The sequence below is a fragment of the Corvus moneduloides genome, chromosome 5, assembly GCF_009650955.1.
Source record: "Corvus moneduloides isolate bCorMon1 chromosome 5, bCorMon1.pri, whole genome shotgun sequence".
In the NCBI taxonomy this organism is placed as follows: domain Eukaryota; kingdom Metazoa; phylum Chordata; class Aves; order Passeriformes; family Corvidae; genus Corvus; species Corvus moneduloides.
Window position 1 is genome coordinate 10,892,411 of NC_045480.1, and position 19,489 is coordinate 10,911,899.

The 19,489-nt window shown below is 38.1% G+C and overlaps 1 protein-coding gene across 17 annotated transcripts in view; it reads left to right on the top strand.

The window, feature by feature from the left end:
- The window catches only part of ABLIM2 (actin binding LIM protein family member 2), a 131,325-nt gene extending 119,244 nt beyond the window's left edge, over positions 1-12,081 (top strand). For all 17 annotated transcript variants that reach the window (XM_032108637.1, XM_032108641.1, XM_032108640.1 and 14 more), the window contains one exon: positions 10,319-12,081. In XM_032108637.1, coding sequence (XP_031964528.1) covers positions 10,319-10,432 — 114 coding nt within the window. In that variant the 3' untranslated portion in view covers positions 10,433-12,081. The remainder of the gene's footprint in view (positions 1-10,318) is intronic.
- The last annotated feature ends 7,408 nt before the right edge of the window (positions 12,082-19,489 follow it).

A 19,489-nucleotide genomic window follows, 5' to 3' on the forward strand; every position in this document is an offset into this window, starting at 1 on the left:
CTTGAGAACAGTCTTACTGTGTCTGGTATCAGCAGAATATTTCACACGTGATGTTTCTGATTTCCTGGTCTACTTAGGAGCAATAAGGTTAACTAACTTTTCATGAGGTAGATTTATTTAACGGCCATCTCACAAGTTGACTTGAAGCAGCCTCTTTGTGAAACAGTTCATTGTGAACTTTGAATGATCCATCATAGATGTCATGGAAGGGGCACTATCGTTTGTCTATGATTCACTCCTCCAAAGAAAGTCTCCTATAGTGAGTGTTCCTATCATGAAAAGTGAACTCAAGTCAATGGTATTAGCTCCTGGGGTCAAATTAAGGGAGGCTACAATGAAACTTTGACTAATGTTCAAGGACCACAGGAGGGTGGGGGTTTAATGGGTGGTAGTGTTTTCCTAACTTTGCTCCCCTTATGAGTATTTTTTAGATTACACTGTTGTGCAAGAAATTTATTTTAAGGATTATAAAAAATATTTTCTTGCAAAAATGCATATTTTTCTAAACCCAAGAGGTATCTAGAGATTAGGAAGGCTCAACTGGTAATAAATGCATTCAAATAATAGTCATTCTTTCCTCAAAAGTGGATGTATCTAAGCATAAAAACACTCAGCATGTTTTTGTTTGCTTGTCTTAACTCAGCAGTGAGACAGAAGTACCCAGTTCCTTGTGCTCTTCCAAGGAGATGTTTATGCCAACAGTGAACTAATGCAGCACTGAGAACTGGTTATAATGAGCAGCTTGCTGATTTTTAAATACTTTGCTGGCACTTTGGTTTTTGAGTAAATAGCCTGGATCTCACTTTTGTATAAGCTGATTAGAAATGCAAGGAATTTACAGGAGATAAGGATTTGGCCAAGTAATTTTTTAGAAGTTTCTCTCTACTGCAGTGCTGTTTATTGTAACGTTAGGTGAACAGAGCAGCATTCCCGTGAGCTATTCCAACAGGAAATGGTAAAGAACAAGTTCATTCAGATAATGTTGCAGAACAACAAAGCAGTAGCACAGGGATGGATTATACAGCTTGGGTGAAGAGGAGTTGCACCCTCACTGTGTCTGCAGATGACACAAACTTGAGGGAACAGCAGTTGATGCTTAGGTGAGCAGAGCCTCTGTTCAGGCTGTAGGGATGGTTGACAGAGACTTCAAGAAGTTCAGTGAAGATAAATCCACGTTCTTGCACTTGTGACCGAATAACATTGTTCATCAGGACAAGATGGGGGGAGCAGCTCTGCAGAAAAGTACCTGAAGATGCCGATGGAAAACACACTGAACATGAATCAGCAGCTCACCTTTGTAGTAAAGGGGTTATAGGGCAAAACATACCCTTCCCAGAAGCAGGCACTGGAAAGCCAGGAGGCAACAGTCACAAGTTGCAGGAAAATAAATTACGATAGGATACAAGGGGAAAGTTCCTCGCTGGAAGGGTAGTGCACTGAACAGGTTGCCCAAGAGGCTGTGGTACCTCTGAAGGCATGCAAAACACAGCTGGACATGGCCTTGAGGAACATGGTCTGATTTTAAAGTTGGCCTTGCTTTGAAGACCTCTGTAAGTCCCTAATTTGCTTAGATTGGTATATTCTGTGAAGACATAGTATAATTACAAAACATGATTGTTTGGTGAACTTGCTGCAATAGCATTTGAGAAAATACAATTAGGTCTATGTCAGAACTTGTTAACAATTTTTTTTTTTTTTTCTAATGCAAGTGTTAAAATATAAGTGTCCTGGACCAAACTTCCCCATCTTGGATAACGTGAATCCTGAGTTTTCAGGACTAAGACTTCACCTTTGGATGGTACACATTGGTACATTCCTTACCTGCTGGTTTTCAAAGGAAGTTGAGCTTACAGACACTTTTGAAAATTTTGATACCTCTTTTAAGTACTTGAATACCTTTATCATTTGAGCCTTGGACTCCTAAAAGCACACATTTGATACTTTCCTCTTAGATTGGATATTGTTTGCCTGTTTTTCAGTCACAACAGTGTGGTTCAGTGTTTGCACATTGATAGTTCATGCCCAACTGCATAGATTTATATTTTTTTTCCTCCTGCAGTTGCTTTTATCGCAGAGTATAAGATTTCTTTTGTGGTCACAAGCTGGTAGTTTTGAAAGACAATATTGTTAAAATCTTCCCTTTGGAATCCATCTTTTAGTGTTTTCATTTGATTTCCTTATCTTAATGTATCTTAGGTTTTTTAGCTGTTTCTTTTGAATTCAAGGCTTAAAAGCATTATCCATTCATGCCTATCAAATGCAGTAGAAAGTAAATTATTCCACTTTTTGTTTGAGCCTGTTCATAGTTGTTTAACAAGGATACACTGAGACAATTGCTACAGAGAAAGTACTCTGGAATGTCAAGTAGCAAACTTTAATTTGCCACCTTGTTCTCTTGCAAACAGAAATGAGAGATTTAAACATGGGTGCAGTTTTATTTGAACAGAGCACTCACATTAAGTCAAACATGCTTTTCCTCCTGGAACTGCTTGTCTGGATTTGCTTCAGGGGTAACATTTTTTCCACTAGTTTTCATTCAACAATCACCCTGGGTTCCAGCCATTTGGGCTTCAACCATTTTAGGACTTGTTTCCAGTAACTGAGCCTGAATTTTTAAGAGCCCAAGCTCCTGGATGTCATTTGTACAAGTAACATTGTGTGTCCCACCTCCTTTGAAGCTCAGATGGGGAAAACGAGAGCAAAACTGGAATGCTATGTGTTTTACAGTTTGTAGTTTGGGGCCAGGTGTGAGGTTATGGGCTCACTTCACAATAAAGCTCATCATTTGGGGTGAAAAAGTGTGGGTCACTGACTTCAGTAGAACTGTTTCACAGTGTTTAGCTTGAAAAATATATGTGTGTTGTTTGTTATTCTAGGCATGTGCTTGTGTTGTGATCAGTGATGCATGTTTATATCAGATTTCAAAGTCTTCACAAAAGGAGCCATTATAAAATGAAAATACACATTAGAATTGATGTGATATGATGTGAAAAGTAATTTCTGTGTGAGTGGAAACACTGTAGGAGTGCACAGAGATTAGAGGTGGAACATTCATATTACACATTCACTAAAATCCAACCTAAAGGAAACTGGAAAATCTGCTTTAAGAATAAAGTATTTTTTGCCTAAATCAAATGAAATTTTTGAAACTCGTTATCTTCTTTATATTTTCATAATTTATTATGGATTCCAAGGCTTGGTTTTATTTATGAATTATTTTCTTAATTATACAGAATTTTTTATCAGCCATCAGCTGGAGGCAATGACTTATGTCAATGTCAGTAATGAAAAAGCTCATTTGATTGAATGACAGGATGGTGGCATAGATTATCATCAGAAATGTTCTATGTGTATGCTATTTAGATAATATATTCATATACCTGAGAGAAATACTTACATCTTTTCAGCTCTTTGTATGTTTATGGATGACTCAGCTGGGAAAAATACTGACTATACAATGCTCCTACAGGATACTTTCTGTCTGCCTTGTGATAGTTCTCAAGAGGTTAGATTGGAAGTGGTAGTGCTGAGTGGAATGCAGCTTCTCTGTGAGACTTCATGGTACCTTGAAATACTAAATGAGAACATCCACAGATCCAGGAGCCTTGAAGAGGTGCTTGGGGTGATATGGGCATGGGGAAGGGTCTCAGACTCCTTTCCTCACTGCTTCTATTACACTGCTTTCCCTGGGAACCTTTCTGGGGACCTGCATTGCTGTGTGGAGGGGGATCTACAGCTCCTGCAAGGTTTGACTGCATAAAGGCTCTATTTGTGTTGTGACTAATTGCCCTCATCTAGGGTAACTGCAGGTGCCCGCTGCCTTATCCTCTGATCAACAGAGCTGCCCTAGTGATCTTTTGATACTTTTTGAAGTTCATTAGGTGGCAATTCATGCTGTTTCTTAACTTTTGCTCACCAATCACATAATTACTTAATAGTTTCAAATATTTATTGAGCATGAAGCTTTATTAGGCCGTAGATGAGCATAACATTCAATACTTCCTTGGGAATGTGGCACATGGCTAATTACAGCTTTGTAATTAGCCATGCAGCAGGCTTAGAAGAAACATCTGAAAAGCCTGCTGAGCCCCAGCAGTGCAACAGAAAGAGGGGTGAAGAGTGCAAACCTTGTGAAAGCAAAATGAGGATTCAAAATTCAATAGAAAAACGAGAACATTTTCCAGTAAATTTGACTGGGCATCTGAGAGTCTTATTTGGACTAACCTTCAGAAGCATGAGAGAAGGGAGTGGAAGGGCAGTGAGGAAGAGAAAAACTGGAGAGGGGAGGAAGCTATTATTATCTAAATGTTGAGATACTTCTACAATCCTGAATATTACCATAGGAAAAGATTTTGTCTCAGCAGCAAAGCTTCTGCACCAACTTGAAGAGCTAAGACTTGGTTATTTACATGGATGCTCACTTACCTGTGAATAAACCTTTCCCAATAAATCCCAGTTTAGTCTGAGTATTTCTCATGTTGAAATCTCTGGAGAAGATCCTGTAGCATTTATTTCTGGATTTTGTGAATCAGAAGTTGGAAGTGTTGCAAGGACATTGAATAAAAATGAATTGAAGTAGACAACTACTTAAAATTACACTCTCTAAAACAGAGTGCTCAGAAGTGCCTCAGACAGAGACTGGCTGAAAGATTCACTACAGATTCAGGAAAAGGCAGTATAGTGCTCAGCTGTCATTTCCCATGAATATAGCAAAAAAAAAGCAAAAGAGAAACAAACCTGAGGTTTTAAATTGCTGTAGGAATTAGGACCTTGATTTTTCTAGTCTTCAACCCATCACCTCCTGCCATCCACTGAGTTCTTTCATTGGTTCAATACTGACTCATGAGGAGGTAGGATATCCTCTGAGCTTCCTACATCAGCAGGTTTTCACATGAGAACTCCCATCCAATTACTGACACAGAATAGAGATGCTTGTGAAGCTCCCCCTGGTCACCATGTGCTGCAGGTGAATTGTAATTTTCTCTTCCTGTGACTTCTTCATACTAATGTCATGTTCCTTAATGTGTTGGTTTTGGCTGGGGTAATTTTCTTCACAGTGGCTGGTATGGGGCTGTGTTTTGAATTTGTGCTGATAATATAGAGATGTTTCTATTATTGCTGAGCAGGGCTTACACAGAGCCAGGGTCTCTTCTGCTTTTGGTGTGGCCTCTCTGACAAGGAAGTGGCGGGTGCATGGGAAGTTGGGAGGAGACACAGCCAGGACAGGTGACCCAAAGTGACCAAAGGAATATTCCAGACCATGCGACATCATGCTCAGTACACGAAGTGGGGGAAAAAAGAGGAAGGGGGGCGGACATTTGGAATGATGACGTTTGTCTTCCCAAGTCACTGTTACATGTGACGGGCCCTGCTCTCCAGGAGATGGCTGAACACCTGCCTGCCCATGGGAAGCAGTGAATTAACTCTTTGTTTTGCTTTGCTTGTGTGCGTGGCTTTTGCTCTCCCTATTAAACTGTCTTTATCTCAACCCATGAGTTTCCAGCTTTCACCCTCCTGATTCTCTCCCTGATCCCACTGGTGGGGGAGTGAATGAATGTCTGTGTGGGGCTTGATTGCCAGCTGGGGTGAAACCACGACACTGTGTATTAGTTGTGAGCATCTCTGAATTTCATTAAAAACTCAATTCTTCTTGGGGAAAAGAAATCTCATTGAATTAAAGATTATAACTCTATTTAGAATTACTACTGGCTTTTTAGCAGACCACAGAAATGGAGACGAGCCTCTTTAATTTATCGTGAGAAGCACCACTTCTTTCTGAGATAACACCGCGGAGCAAGTATTTGAATGTGCAATTAATTACTTTTGTTCTGAGAGAGTAAAAAATGAGGATGTGTCTGTACTGCTCATTTTCATGTTCATGTTTCATAGAGGATGAGGATTTTCTGTTCTAGTGGTTGCAATGCAGTAGAGAGGGTTAGCTCGCCCTTGCCTCAGATTAATACAATTCCATCAAAAAAACATGATGCCATAGTCCTTTCTATTGTAGCAATATCACACTTAACTATGTCACAAATGCTGATATTCTGATCCTGTGAGTTCCAGTATTGCAGTCTTTTTTAGTGAAGAATCATCTTTAAACTGTTCCCCTTATCTTCTAGCAAGGTTTTCAGGTAGCATCATGTTAACATCATTATGTAGCTTCCAAAATGACCTCACTTACATACAGTCAGTTCAGAGTGTGAGCAGAACAGGACCTTGATAGGTCCTCTCTACTTTCCTCAGCATCTGCAATGTGCCCAGCCTTGCTGTTGATGCAGAGCAGAGAAGGAGATTGAGTTAAGCTGCCTGAGTGTGGCCAAACTGTCACAGAGGGAGTTAGGAATCACTTACTAGCACACTGTAAAACACCCAGACTTCCTATGTAAACAAGGCCAACTCTAGTAAAAAAAGGAATGAATGTTGCTTTTACTAATAAGTTTGGCCATTCCTTCCTTTAATGGCCCAGTGATGCATTATTAACATAGCTGGATATTTTAAGCTGATGCATTACTGAAAAAAAAGGAAATCATGTTCTTGGCCTTGTAAAGCATAGCTTCGCACATATTCTCTCATACCTCAAGATGAGTATCTGTCATATTCCCTGCTCATAGTTTTCAATTTCCCTTCTTTTGTTTGACTAATGAGAGAAGGTAATGCTTCAGTTAAGACTAATTAATATTCCAATAGCTGAGAAGAAAGATAAATCAGTCCAAGATTTCTTACTGGTACATTTTTATCTTACTGATACATTTTTACCTTTAGGTTTGGGAAGAGCTCTAGGTTTTAAATCTTTGAGGAAAGCTATTAGGAAAGTCCCAACAGTAGTGCAGACAAAATTTAGCATCACGTATACATAGAAAAGTGTGAACATAAACTTCTCACACTGGTGTATTCCCCTGGTGTTTAGACCCTTCAAATACTTGTAGACATTTACCATGTTTTACCTTAGTTATCATTTGGCTGAGCTTAGGCATACTTAGGCCTTTTAGTCTTTCCTCATAAATCAAATTGCAACCCATGATTACTTCCATTGCTTTTATCTGAAGCTTTGCCAGTTTGATGACATCTTTCTGGGATCAAGGTTTTATTCTAAAATTTGAAGACAAAACTTAAGTCATTGCTGCTTCTAGGGTCAGTCCCAAATCTAGAGCCCATGGTGAAAGCTTCTAAGGTGCAGGAAAACATGTTACACTGGGCACACACTGGTGTTCTCAGAGAGAGTTCAGAACAAAGGGAAAATGTTTCCTTCTATCAGAATTATTTTGCATGTGGATAATGCATTGATGGAGTAAGAAACTGCTAATATTGCAGTCAGTTTGTTAGTCCTTGAGAGGAGGGCATATGTGAAAGAAAATTAAAAGCAAAGAAACTCTCTAATGGAATGGATGTGGAAATAAGTGAACTTGTGCTTTAACCATCTCAGTCACTTTATCCCTGGGCTAGAAACTGTTTACTGCTTTTGGACCAGGCAGCACCAAATGTGACCTTCTGTGAGGAGGAAAAAAAAAAATGGTGCTGTTATAAAACAAAACTTCGGTATAAGAATTAAAAAATTAATATATGCAAAGAATGAAGGTGGTGTCATCTGGACACAGTGCACAAGTAATTCATTCATGGCTAGCTGCATGTGGAGCAAAAGCTCACTAAGCCTGAGGGCAAAGCAGAAGGATAAATGGCAAAGTGCAAAATTGGAGAGGGAAGGGCGAATTGCACATCTTGTACTGAGATGGGTGGCAAGCTTCATTAGGAGGTGAAGCTGTAGCAAATGTTTGGCATCGTGGAGAAAAGGGATGATGTAGGGCTCGTCGAGCTTTCCTCCATTGACCTTCAATACCGGAACAGATCTGATGAGACCACAGCAGTTTCTCATAATACATGGTGCAAATTACCTCAGGAAAAAAGAAATGGTGAAAACATAGTCCTTTTAAAGTTTTATGTAATTTTCTATGGTTTTAGAAGATTGGCAAGGTAAATTTACCTGCCAGGGCATAGGCTTTCTCATTTTCTTCTTAGTTCGAGTATGAACTACAGTTTGCCACTGCTTTCTCCTGAGTGAGGAGATGGCTCAAGTCTTACCCACAATCTATAAAGTAAAATAAAATAAAATATTATACACTGTTCATCCAGACTTCTTTTTCAATCCTACAACCTACAAACATGGTCCTTGCAGTGAGAAATTACTAAAGCTAAACTTACTCTCATTTGTCCACTGGATTACCTAGTAAATGTTCTTAAAAAACCAATGCTGAGAGAAGTTACTTTTTGTTTCTGAGCCCAGTAGGATTAAATTCTGTCAGCGAGAGGTTGTTTCTAAAATACATTGTCAGATGTTGCTCATTTTCATGCGAGAAGTGATCTCCTTTGCCAAATATGCATGGTGTGTTTGTTCCATGCTATGAGCAGCGCTTATGGTGAGTTGCTGCCATTTGTCAAATGAAAAATGAAGGCTCAGTTCCAAGATCTTAGTCACTGTTGTTCTGAATATGTGGAATCTCAAGGGAAAAAAACCAAGGCTGTCCTTTTTTAAGAAACAACAAGAACCCATGATGAACATTTAAAGTAATTATATATAATGACTTCTTACAAGCAATTTTTTAGTTTTCTTGAGTAAATTCCATTACAAAGATGAAGTCATTGTTAATAAGTGGAAAGTAAAATTTTACTTCCAAACCTGTCAAAAAAAAATAGCTTTGTAAGGTAGGGCAAATGAGGCTGTGTTCATCCTGGTCAGGTAACCATCATGGGATTGCCAGGACTTGTTATCATGTTCCCTGCCACAATTGTGGCTAATAGAGGCTAGCACTCTTCCAGATGATGGAAGGATCTGCTTGAAATGCTAGACAACCTTGGCCTATTTGAATTGCCAGTACAGGGTCCAAAGGACCCCGTGGCTCCCCTTTCCCTGAGTGTGCTGTGCTCCCCCCTCCCTTCAGCACCTTACCCTCAGTGTTTGCTGGTAGCTGGTTCATTATTCACATCCATGAGCACCGTATGTCCTTTAACATTACCCTGCCAGTGTGTCTTAAGAGTGAGTAGTGTAGAGTAGATGGTGTTTCTGAGCCTCCTCCGAGTGATGAGGACTTTGAACCAAGGTTTCTCACCTCCTGGGAAGTCCTGCAACCAGGAGGCAGTGGGATGGAAAAAAAGGGCCGATATCCTTCTCTTGAAATAACGCAGTTGTCTAATGTGTGAAGAGTTTGATTCTGCTGTATGAAGCGTGTCCAAGCATTTCTTGTGCTTAGCAGCGTTTGGGGACCTGGTTTTTGGATGCAGTACTAAAGCAGGCACTGAGATGCTGAGGCTGGGGCTGCCTGGGTGAGCGTGGGAGGAGAAATGTGTCTGAGGAGCTTCAAGAGCTTGGCTGGGGAGCAGAGGGTTAGATTGCAGGAGTCGTCACAGATTTCAAGGACACCTTCGTGGAAGAGGGGAGTCCATGTTTAAAAATTGCAATTTCTAATTTTCATTGCACTGAATCTGTCCCTTTTAGATGGTGTGTGCTTAACTCATCAGAAACAGAGAAGCATAACTGATACTACTGAAATACTTGAGCAAGCATTAGTCCACAATTATTGGATGAATTTTGCAAATTAATTTCTCATTCACACATTTACCTTTTCCACCTTTTCTGTGTGGATGCTAGTAATTGCTAGGGAACTGCTATCCTACTTCCTTCCAATTCTTTATGTTGGATTTCTCCCCTTTTTCTCAATCTCTTTTTTCTTTTTTTTAAATATTAAATCATGAAAATATTAAATAGAAGCATATTTCTTGACATTTAAAAAGCCCCTACTTTATCCAGCTTGAACTTCTTACTAGAGTCTCTCCCCATGGATAAGCACATTTTGGATTTCAGAATTTAGCAGTATGCTCTCTCCTTAGTTACAAAGTTGCTATTAGTGGGCCAGTGTGGTGTCCGCTGCTCTCATTAAAGATCAAGGCAAAACAAATCCAACTCTAAAGTTACATTGTTATCAATCTCTTTAAAGTCCTGGAATAACTTAAATTTGTCTCAGTGTGCTCTGTTATCAGGCACCCTGGATAAACACGTATTTTTTCCCAAAAACCATAGCTTCTGCTCAGTTGGAACTATATTGAAAATACTATTTTTTTTCAAAAGTCACTACTGCCATCAATAATTTCATTTCCCAGCTACTCTGAGCTCATTTGGTTTTGATGCAGTCTTTTCCAGAAACAGTTTTGGAATTTAAATGCAAACCCTAATGCATTATTTTGTGGTGTGTTTTAAAACTTAGGAAGGGCAGAAATATTCCTGTGCACAGACAAGCTTAATGATATCTTTTGTATTTTCATTTTCAAGAGGCATTTGTCCCCTGAAGAGTTCCAGGAAGTCTTCAAAATGAGTATTGAGGAATTTGATCGTCTGGCACTTTGGAAGCGGAATGACCTGAAGAAAAAGGCCCTGCTTTTCTAAACCCTCCCGGATAAAATATGTGCTTAATCAAAACAAAAATAGTCTTGCCAGAACTATCACATGCACTTGCTGTTGAACCATTGTCCAGCTTCATTGTGTTAGTATGTGTCGGGGAAACAAGACAGATTAGATGGTAATGTGTTGGGATACAGAGAATTTGCTAATTTTGCATTTCCAGCTGGTTTTGTCAGTAACTCCTGGTCCTACCCAGTTTACAATGTGCAAAAAATCTAGCTTTAAATTTATTGTTGCTTGCATTTGTTGCTTGATGCAAATGGAAATTCTTAAAGGAAGAGAAAAGAGTGTAGCTGTGACACAGGAAATGCATTGAACATTTTGTTCCGTTAAGTTTTATAATGCAATTTTTACAAAATCAAGTAAGTAATTCATATAGAAGTTTTCCAGCGGGGGATCACATGCTGTTAAAAATGTGGTAAAAGCCAAAGAAAAGCATATCCACAAGCAATGATTGCAATTGTTTATCTCTGGTACTTTTTCAGAATGAAAGCAGAAATATGGAAGCACCTTAATTCTACTTGTTATATTTAAACACAGCATACTCTTTAAAAGATCATATTTGTCTAGAAGGTAACTAGCTATCTTTAATTACAACACCAGAGTTTTTATTTTATTAAGAATATATTGTGACATAAAACAATTATAATTGCTAAGATGTATACAGACCTACTTAAAGATTTAGTCCCATTCATCAGGAAAACTGAAGCCTTATACAAAACTGGTTTAAGAGTGTATTGTGCCAGTTGACTGTGTTTTCCTACTAGTTTGGAGTGTTTGAAGAATGGTTTTTTTACATTTCATGCTGATAAAAATACCATATAATCTTAATTACTATGTAGATAGATATATCTATCTATAAAATAATTATTTTCATTAATATATGTCCTAAGTGAAGACATTCTTACTTTCTCAACTTTCCAGCTTTACACAATAAGCCATGAGAACTGTGATGGCATTTGGTAGATGTGGAAATGGAACAGTTCAGCATAAAATGTAACAAAAAAAGCTTGGTGTGCTCTATCAATAATACAGACAATTATAATCAAATATATAAAACCTTCATGCATTACTATTCGCATGTTTCTGTACAAGTAAATTTGAAAAAAAACAAACCTATGTGATACTGGTGCAGTACCTTGAAACTATCTTAAATAACAGGCAAAGCTAACAAAATCTAAGCATTTGATATGAGTGTTAGACCTTAATATCTCTTCCAGCTGAAAGACTGTATTAAATTTAATGGTTTCATATGGTCATAGGTATGGTTGCTGACAAAGAATGTTTTAAAGTGAGTTGCTAGTTTTGTGTGATACTAAATGAGCATTACAAAAAGTACATTTTTCAGCCATGTGTCAGTATTCTGCATTTTTACTGCCTTGAATGTTTGTACTCACCTCCTACTTCACTATGTCTTTTCGCATTTCCCTAAGGTAACTGGTTAATATATGCACTACAACACACTATTTCAACTGACCCAGCGTGGGAAAAATCATAGCATTGAACATGCCTTCTTCCAACTAACTTTCAAAGTCCATGCTGTTGGAAATAAATATTTTCTCATGACCTAAATGTTTTGTCTGATGATACAAATGTTTAAAAAAAATCATTAAAACAAAGACATAACTGAATGACTTTGCTAATGTGTGTATAATTTTTAGATCATATTGCTGCTCTGGATAGGGTCTTCCCATGATAGTTTGCATTAAATCTGCTCACTGAGGAGAGCATTGAGTGTATCTCTGAATGTCAAGTTACTGTAAAGTTGGTCATGATTTAAACAATCCCATCAAGCAAATGTCGCATCTCACCAAGCAAAAGTTGCTTCACTGGTGATGTACAGAACCATTAGCCTGGGTAGAGAACAGTCAGCCAGTTTCAAATGACAGCTCCTGATCACATGTAGACCACATCCATAATGCTCTTTGACCTCAGAAGAGCTTGTTACATTTTTTTGTGAAAACTGGCAGCCCACTGAAATGGGCCAATCCTGAATGTGACCAGCAGGGTCCATTGCTACAACAAAAATCTAAATCCAGGAGAATAGTTGGTTGGAGAATGATTATGAGGAAGTTTTACGTTGGTGACAGCCACTCTACTCATCCACACATTCCTGGGGCATCATAGTGGTTCCAGGCATCTTCTCAGTGACTAAAAAAATTGCAGGTTGATCAAAGAAATCCATGTATCAGTGCAGATCAGGTTCAGTATGGATTTTCATAAATAATTTGAAAATCTTTTAACCACAGCAGCTATTGTACTGGTGTGGGATTCAACCTACGCTATAAGGAAAAAGTGCATTACCAAGCACCACAGGCAGTCAACAGCTCTGTGCTGCTCTACTGTTTTATGCACCAGCAGATGTGTGGCTAATGACAAGTAAGGATGGTGAGCTCATATGAGCTGTTTGACCCATTTACACTGTTTTGAGACAGTTCATCTTAAAAGTGTCTCTTGAAGGTCCTTGTCCTACTTGAGCTAAGTCTGGTACAACTCTTGTTTTACATACCCCCATCTAGACTTTTTAGCTCACAAGCATCAGTTCTTATCACGATGCCCCACTGTATAAGGAGTTGTACCCCACCCTCTTTCTATATTTGCTCACAAGTTCCTTTGTCATTCTGTGCTCCCTTTTATGGTCAGTGAAGAGAAAAAAGCTCTTCATTCACATCCTAATGTTCAAAATGTGAGATGAATTGCCCCTATCATATTCCTGTCCACTGAATATGAAGAAAGGCAATCCCAGTGCCGAAGTATACACTGCAGGCTATCTGATCTTGGATGAAATTAATTCTATGCCTACAGTCTATTGGGGAAAATAAGCCAGTTTTTACCAAGCTGGTGGAATACCAGTCATAAAACCACTGGCAGTTCTTAGACCATGTTACCAAATCACTTTCAAGCAGTCAGGAAAGTACTTTGAGTTGCACAGATCTCACAAAATGCCCTAACACAGTAATTTTTTTGTGCTCATTATACTATTCACTAAACAGGCACATATTCAATGCCAAACACGCAAAAATGTTTTAGAAGACAGTCAGTTTATCAACTTGGGTTCCTACTACCAGCCAAAACCAAAAAGGAATTTTGGCTTCCATACACAAAACCTTTGCTGACTTTAGATGAACAAGTACTCTTGTGTGTCCTTATTTTATTTCCCTGAAAGTTTGAAATGGTCTGTAGACGTCTGTTCTGTGCAAAGGTGGCACAGCTTGGTAAGATGTTTGTTTTCTCACATGATACATGCCAGTGTATCACTCTATATTTAAAACATCTACTGTCATATGGTGCAGTGACCTATTTAGTTATGTTCTCTAGCCTCATTAAATTCACGTTTACAGTATGATACTGTGTGCTGGATTTGGCACCAGCCAAATATACCAGTGTAAAAGGTCCATAAAGTGAGTAGCATTGTAATTTACTTCACTGCTAAGTTGTCTGTACATCACCTAAACTCCATAAACTAGACCATGGTATACCAGAGAATACAAAATTTCTGTTTCTAAAATCTGTCATGTTTTCCCCATTTAATAATTGCTAGTTGGAATTTCAGTCATGTAGTTTTCTTTCAGGAAATTTGAGTGTCTAATTAAATGTGAATACACTTACATGTGCATAGTAAATATTCAGGTTTATTTTAATAGGGTTCCATATGCTAATCTTATATAGTATTATGAAATGGAAAAGGCATTTCAGAGTAATGAGATAAGACTTTGCCAGAATATTCCATCTGATAGTGTGGTCTGGTGTTGGCAGTAAAAAACTGACTCTCGAGAAATCGTCTGTTTTTCAGATAATGCTCTTTAGAGTTATTAAGTTACTGTTCTATAGTCTTGTTTTCAAGGACATGCTGCCTTTCAGCATTTTGGTAAGTATGGATGTGGCTATGCAGCTCAAAAGGATCAATATAGCTCTCAGAGAAACTTATTTTGATAGGTGTACAAGAAGCAGGGGAATTCTGTCAGAGATTTCATTTTCATTCTTGGATCTGAGTTGTATGTCTCAGCTGTTTGTGTCAACCCTATGTATGACCTAATTCTCACCTCATGTATTTTAAAGAAGACATGTCTCAAACTGAGCAATGAAAGAGCCAGCATTTCATCATCATAGTCTTTGAGACAAAGGAATACATGGTTTTTTGTGGTTGCTGAAGGAATATCTGACCAACAATTCCAGATAAGAAGCCAGGCATGCCAGGTTACCATTACAGCTGTCTGAGAAGGCTGAACATTTCTGTCTGACCTTCTTCTATTTCTTTTCCTTGTGGTTCAGGGTAGAACTCTGAAACCTGTAATTGCAGAAACAAGAAAATACATAGTTGTGAGACAGTACCTGGAATCTAATAACCCTCTGAGACAAGGCTGATTTTACATGGGCAAAAAAGATATATTCAGACAAAGAGAGATGCCTGCTCTTACATTCTGCATTTTGATTTCGAGGAGCCATCTATTTAACATTTCCCAAGTGTGACCAAAACAGACCATTAATTTTACTAACCTTTTCACATATATGCATGAAAATGCTGTTCTACTATTTTCAGATGAGCTAGATGAGATCCCAGGCACTTCTGTCTGTCTGGTGCATGAACTTCAGAGTGTCCTTACATTCATATTCTCTTGCCCCTTTGTTTTGTGTGTGAGGAAAAGGACAGGGTCATTTTATAAGCTTCCTAAGACCTCACCTGACCTTTGATCAGTGTGAATCCTTGAGAGGTCATGGTTGTAGCTACCAGTTTTTTACTTGAGTATCTGAAAAAAAGGTGACTGCTTTTAATATTGCAATGATAGATGCAACTCTCTTGTACATGCAATTTTATACTGAAAGCTTGCATTCCTTCTTCATATCCAAGCTGCTTCTGAGGTATGGGTAAATCCTTAAAGGCTCATAGGAGGGGCTGGCTCAAGCTTTTTGAGTCTTTGTATCCCTTCTTGCTGTTTCTAGTATGTGAAAAGCCATGTTAGAAAAGGTGGTACTCAGTAAAAGTTCGTGGCCTTGAAATGCAAGATCTCAGTAGTTTACTTCCCAGGTAATGAAGCACCCACAGCAAACTGCAGTTTGTTGGGTTATTGCAGCAGGTTGTTACTCCCCCCCTCACAACCACCATCTCTGTGAGTTACAGCTCAGAGAAGTGAGTTCTAAATACTGCTACTTTTCATTATTTAGGACATTTTCTTCCTTCCCCTTGGTGTTTGACATCTGTGCACACAAGTATTTTTAAGTAGGTAGGTTCCATATGTTGTAATGGTTGGACAGACATCTGCAGCACCCGAGCAGGTGGGGCCAGCCAGTCTTTCCCTGCCGAGCTGGACAAGCAGCAGCTCCAGAGCAATCAGGAGGAAACCAAAACCAGGCAAAAGCAATGTGTCCCACACAGGTAAATGTATCATAATTTGGGCATTACTGTCCCAGCTATTACATATTTGCCTTTTGTTACAAGTCCGGATACCATTGGTTTCTGTTATTAAATCTTATTACATTTGTGTCATGGATGATTTGCAGTTGACCTGTTTTCTCCATTTGCTAAGATACATTCTTTTATTACATCCTCTACCTCGTCTCTCCACTAAAAATTGCAATGGTTTTTATCTCTTTCAAGGTTAAAACCTTTCTTTGCCCTTGATAACTCTATTGCAAATTTCTCTCAGCCCATTGTACCTTATGTTCAGGACTGGTCTGACAGAATAAAGGCTTCCTTTCGCCATATTATGTCAGAACTCTTACTCTTTTTCTTTTCTTTTTTTTTTTTGGGGGGGGGGGTGGGGAAGAAGAAAGCTAAGAATGTCTTTGACTTTTTTACTACAAATCTACATTATGCTGATGCCTTGCTTAACCTAACCTCACTCTTGCAAAGTGCTGGATTTTTTTCCATCCAAGTGGACATGATTCTGAACTCTGACATAAGAGTCATTATTATTTCTCACACTACTACTATAATTTTTTTTTCAATTAACTGATAATTAAGAAGGCTTCATGATTTATAGCAAATTAAACAACTGAGGTTGTTAATGGTCTGTCTGAATTTCCTTTCAGTTCTCTGACCTGGAATAATTCACTTGAGAAATGGGGTTAAAACTCTTCATGTCACTTGACATTTTGCTAGTCAGACTTTAAAAAATGAATTCTCTCAAGTTACAGAGGTGGAGCATAAACACTTTGAGCTCCCCATTTTTTCCCAATTTCGTAGTAGACATTTTTCATCTGACAATTAGTTTTTGACAAATGGAAGTGCCTGGAGGACTGTATGAGTTGCTGTATAAGCACCAAATTCTTCAAATTTCACTTTTTTGTCTTAATCCCTTTTTTTCAGTATGAAAACTGATTATTTTTATAGTGCAATAAAAATAATATCATAAAGTACTGAAATAATTTACTCATTAAATTACTTAAATGGCACAGGAGACAATATAAATACAGAATAGAAGCTAAAACTTATCTTTCAATAAGATTCCATTTTTGGCCCAATCTTGTTTGAATTCAAAGAAAGCAGGGACAAGGAGGCAAGACTTAGAGGAAATCTTTCCCCGTTGTATTCAAATTTAATACAAAATTTAAATTTACAAGAATTAAAATTACAAGAATAGGATTTTTTTTCAAATTAGTAATACCCAAAGGCAGAGCTACTTTTCAATGATTCTGAGGGTTTGATATGCATTTAATAAAAGGATGTTAGCATAGTATTTTGAAAACGTCAGTAACTAAATGCTAATCCCACTGAAATCGCTGGCATTTGTACCTGCACTAAAGCACAAAGGTCAGGTTATATAGAATTTCTTCCAAAACTGAAATCAAGAAGGAAGGACTGTTTGCTTATGTTTAGTTCAAACAGAAGTATACAAGTGGGAAGTAACTATTTTTACCTGCACATTAAGATTCTATAAAATGTATATTGTGCTTTGGTATATATTCCCTCCTTTTCCCTGATTCAAAATCAAGAACCTAATTTAAGGTACTTATATCTCTGTGAATTCAGTTGCAGGTAGTTTTGTTACACAGAAGACCTGTGTGGAGAGTAAGGAGAGGCCTGTGCATTGTAGAGAAGCAGCATAATCCCTCCTCTTGAAGTCTCTATAATGCACACTTTTTCAAATTTGCTTTCTGCAGAAAGGCATTTCTGCTGTATAAGAAGTCCTTTTGAGACATGTATGTACTCAGCACTGTAAGGTTCATGAAACAAATTTTACAAGTGTATCTAAAATATAATTACTTTTTGCCCCAGTGGACCTGGAAATTATGTGGGACCCAAGAAGAAATAATTCATTTAAAAGATACTTCAACAAGATACTCTTTAAAAAAAAGTCAAAAAGATGCTGAGTATTAGGTTCTTAATAACAAGAGATTCTGCTGTAACAGGATCACAGTATATGAGAAGAAAGGGAAAAAGACCCCATCAATATCAAGAGCTTTTTTCTGTTTGTAAAATACATTTATTCCTAGTCTGTAAATTCCTTGAGTGCCTGAGACAACTGCAGAAACACTGATGTTTTCCTTACTGAAAAATTATTGTTTCAAAGCAACAGAAGAAGATTTCTGTTCTAAAAAGCCATAACTTGCCTGCTGCTTTTGAAATCCTATCATCAGTATGTTTTACTGAAGAGAGTGGCAATGGCTGTAATGTCAGCCCATCTCCTGACAGATTGCACAGAATTTTTGCCTGCTTTTCACTCTTCCCTGAGACCATCCATTCCCCCATGGCAAGACAATGTGAGGGCAGGAGGTGGGACACGTCAGGAGGCAGCTGCAGCAAGGCTTGCTTCAGGGAGCCTCACCTCCCCTGCCTGACGCACCAGTGTCACAGGGCACTGTGGAGGCTCACATTAAGCCAACATTTTGTGAATTGTAGGCTTTTTTTTTTCTGCTCAACCCCCCCTTACAAAGTAAAAAACCCCAAAACAACCCAAATAGGCAAATTGTTTTACAGTCTTTCTGATACCAAATAACAAGAACATACAGGCTTTTTCTTATAGCTATGATTTCACTCTAGGTACTGAAAAAAAAGAACATACTTTTGTACAGGCATCTTGAAAGGTCTTTCTGAAAAGTATTGAGAAGACTTTCAGGGAATACCAGTCATCACATACAGCATCCAATAGGTTTTCTTACACTTGTTTTCTCAACAGGATGTTGCTGAGGTTTTGGGGCCTCTTAAACTAGTGAGTTGTCAGGTTATGGACTCAGTCCAAGGCAGATTTGAAGTGGAATTGAGTGTATCTTTAAAAACTGACCCATACTTCTAAATGCCCAAAGTACTGTTTTCCTGCCTTTTTACATTAGTTAAGTGAGCCAAATCCAAATTGCTTGGAGTACCTTACAAGACATAAATCACAACGAATGGGTGGAGATTTTTTTTTCTCATGCCTGTGTTTCTCAGATTTCATCCAATGTTGATTTTCCAAGGGAAGAAATATCTTAAAATATGCATAAATAACTCTTTTAAGCACATTCTAAAGATAATAAACATGGCCTGTCATTGTCATGACTTTTCTATTTCAGCACACTACAGATTATCTGATGGTTAAAGTCCCAGTCTTGTAAACAACTATATTTGGAAACCTCACTGCTGGGACTCCTTGATTTTTTTATTTTTCTTTGCTCTGATTCTTTTCTTTTCTTTTCTTTTTGTGATAACCAGTGCTAAGAAGATTACAGGAAGATAAGTGATCCCTATGACTAAGCTTCACCAAGTCCTACCTAAAGCTTGTGAAGACTATTTCTACAGTAATAAAGTTACCCTTGATAGAGTGGAACTCTATAGTGAACTATTGAGAATAAAGACAGTTTGGAGCACTGCATGAAAATTTGGTCTTAAAGCTAAAAAGTGTTTTTTTCAAGCTGGAGGACATGTATTTCAAATAGGGACATTTACACAGATTTTCTTTCTGCTACTTTGTGTTAAAAGATGATTAGTTTTAGGAGTTTGTTGGGTGCAAAGTATGACGTACAGTTACTGTGGACCACAGATTTCCTATTAATGATGTGACTTCAGTTTCCATGCAAGAAATTCCTTAGGAATCACTTGATTTATTTTGATGATATCGTGTTCTA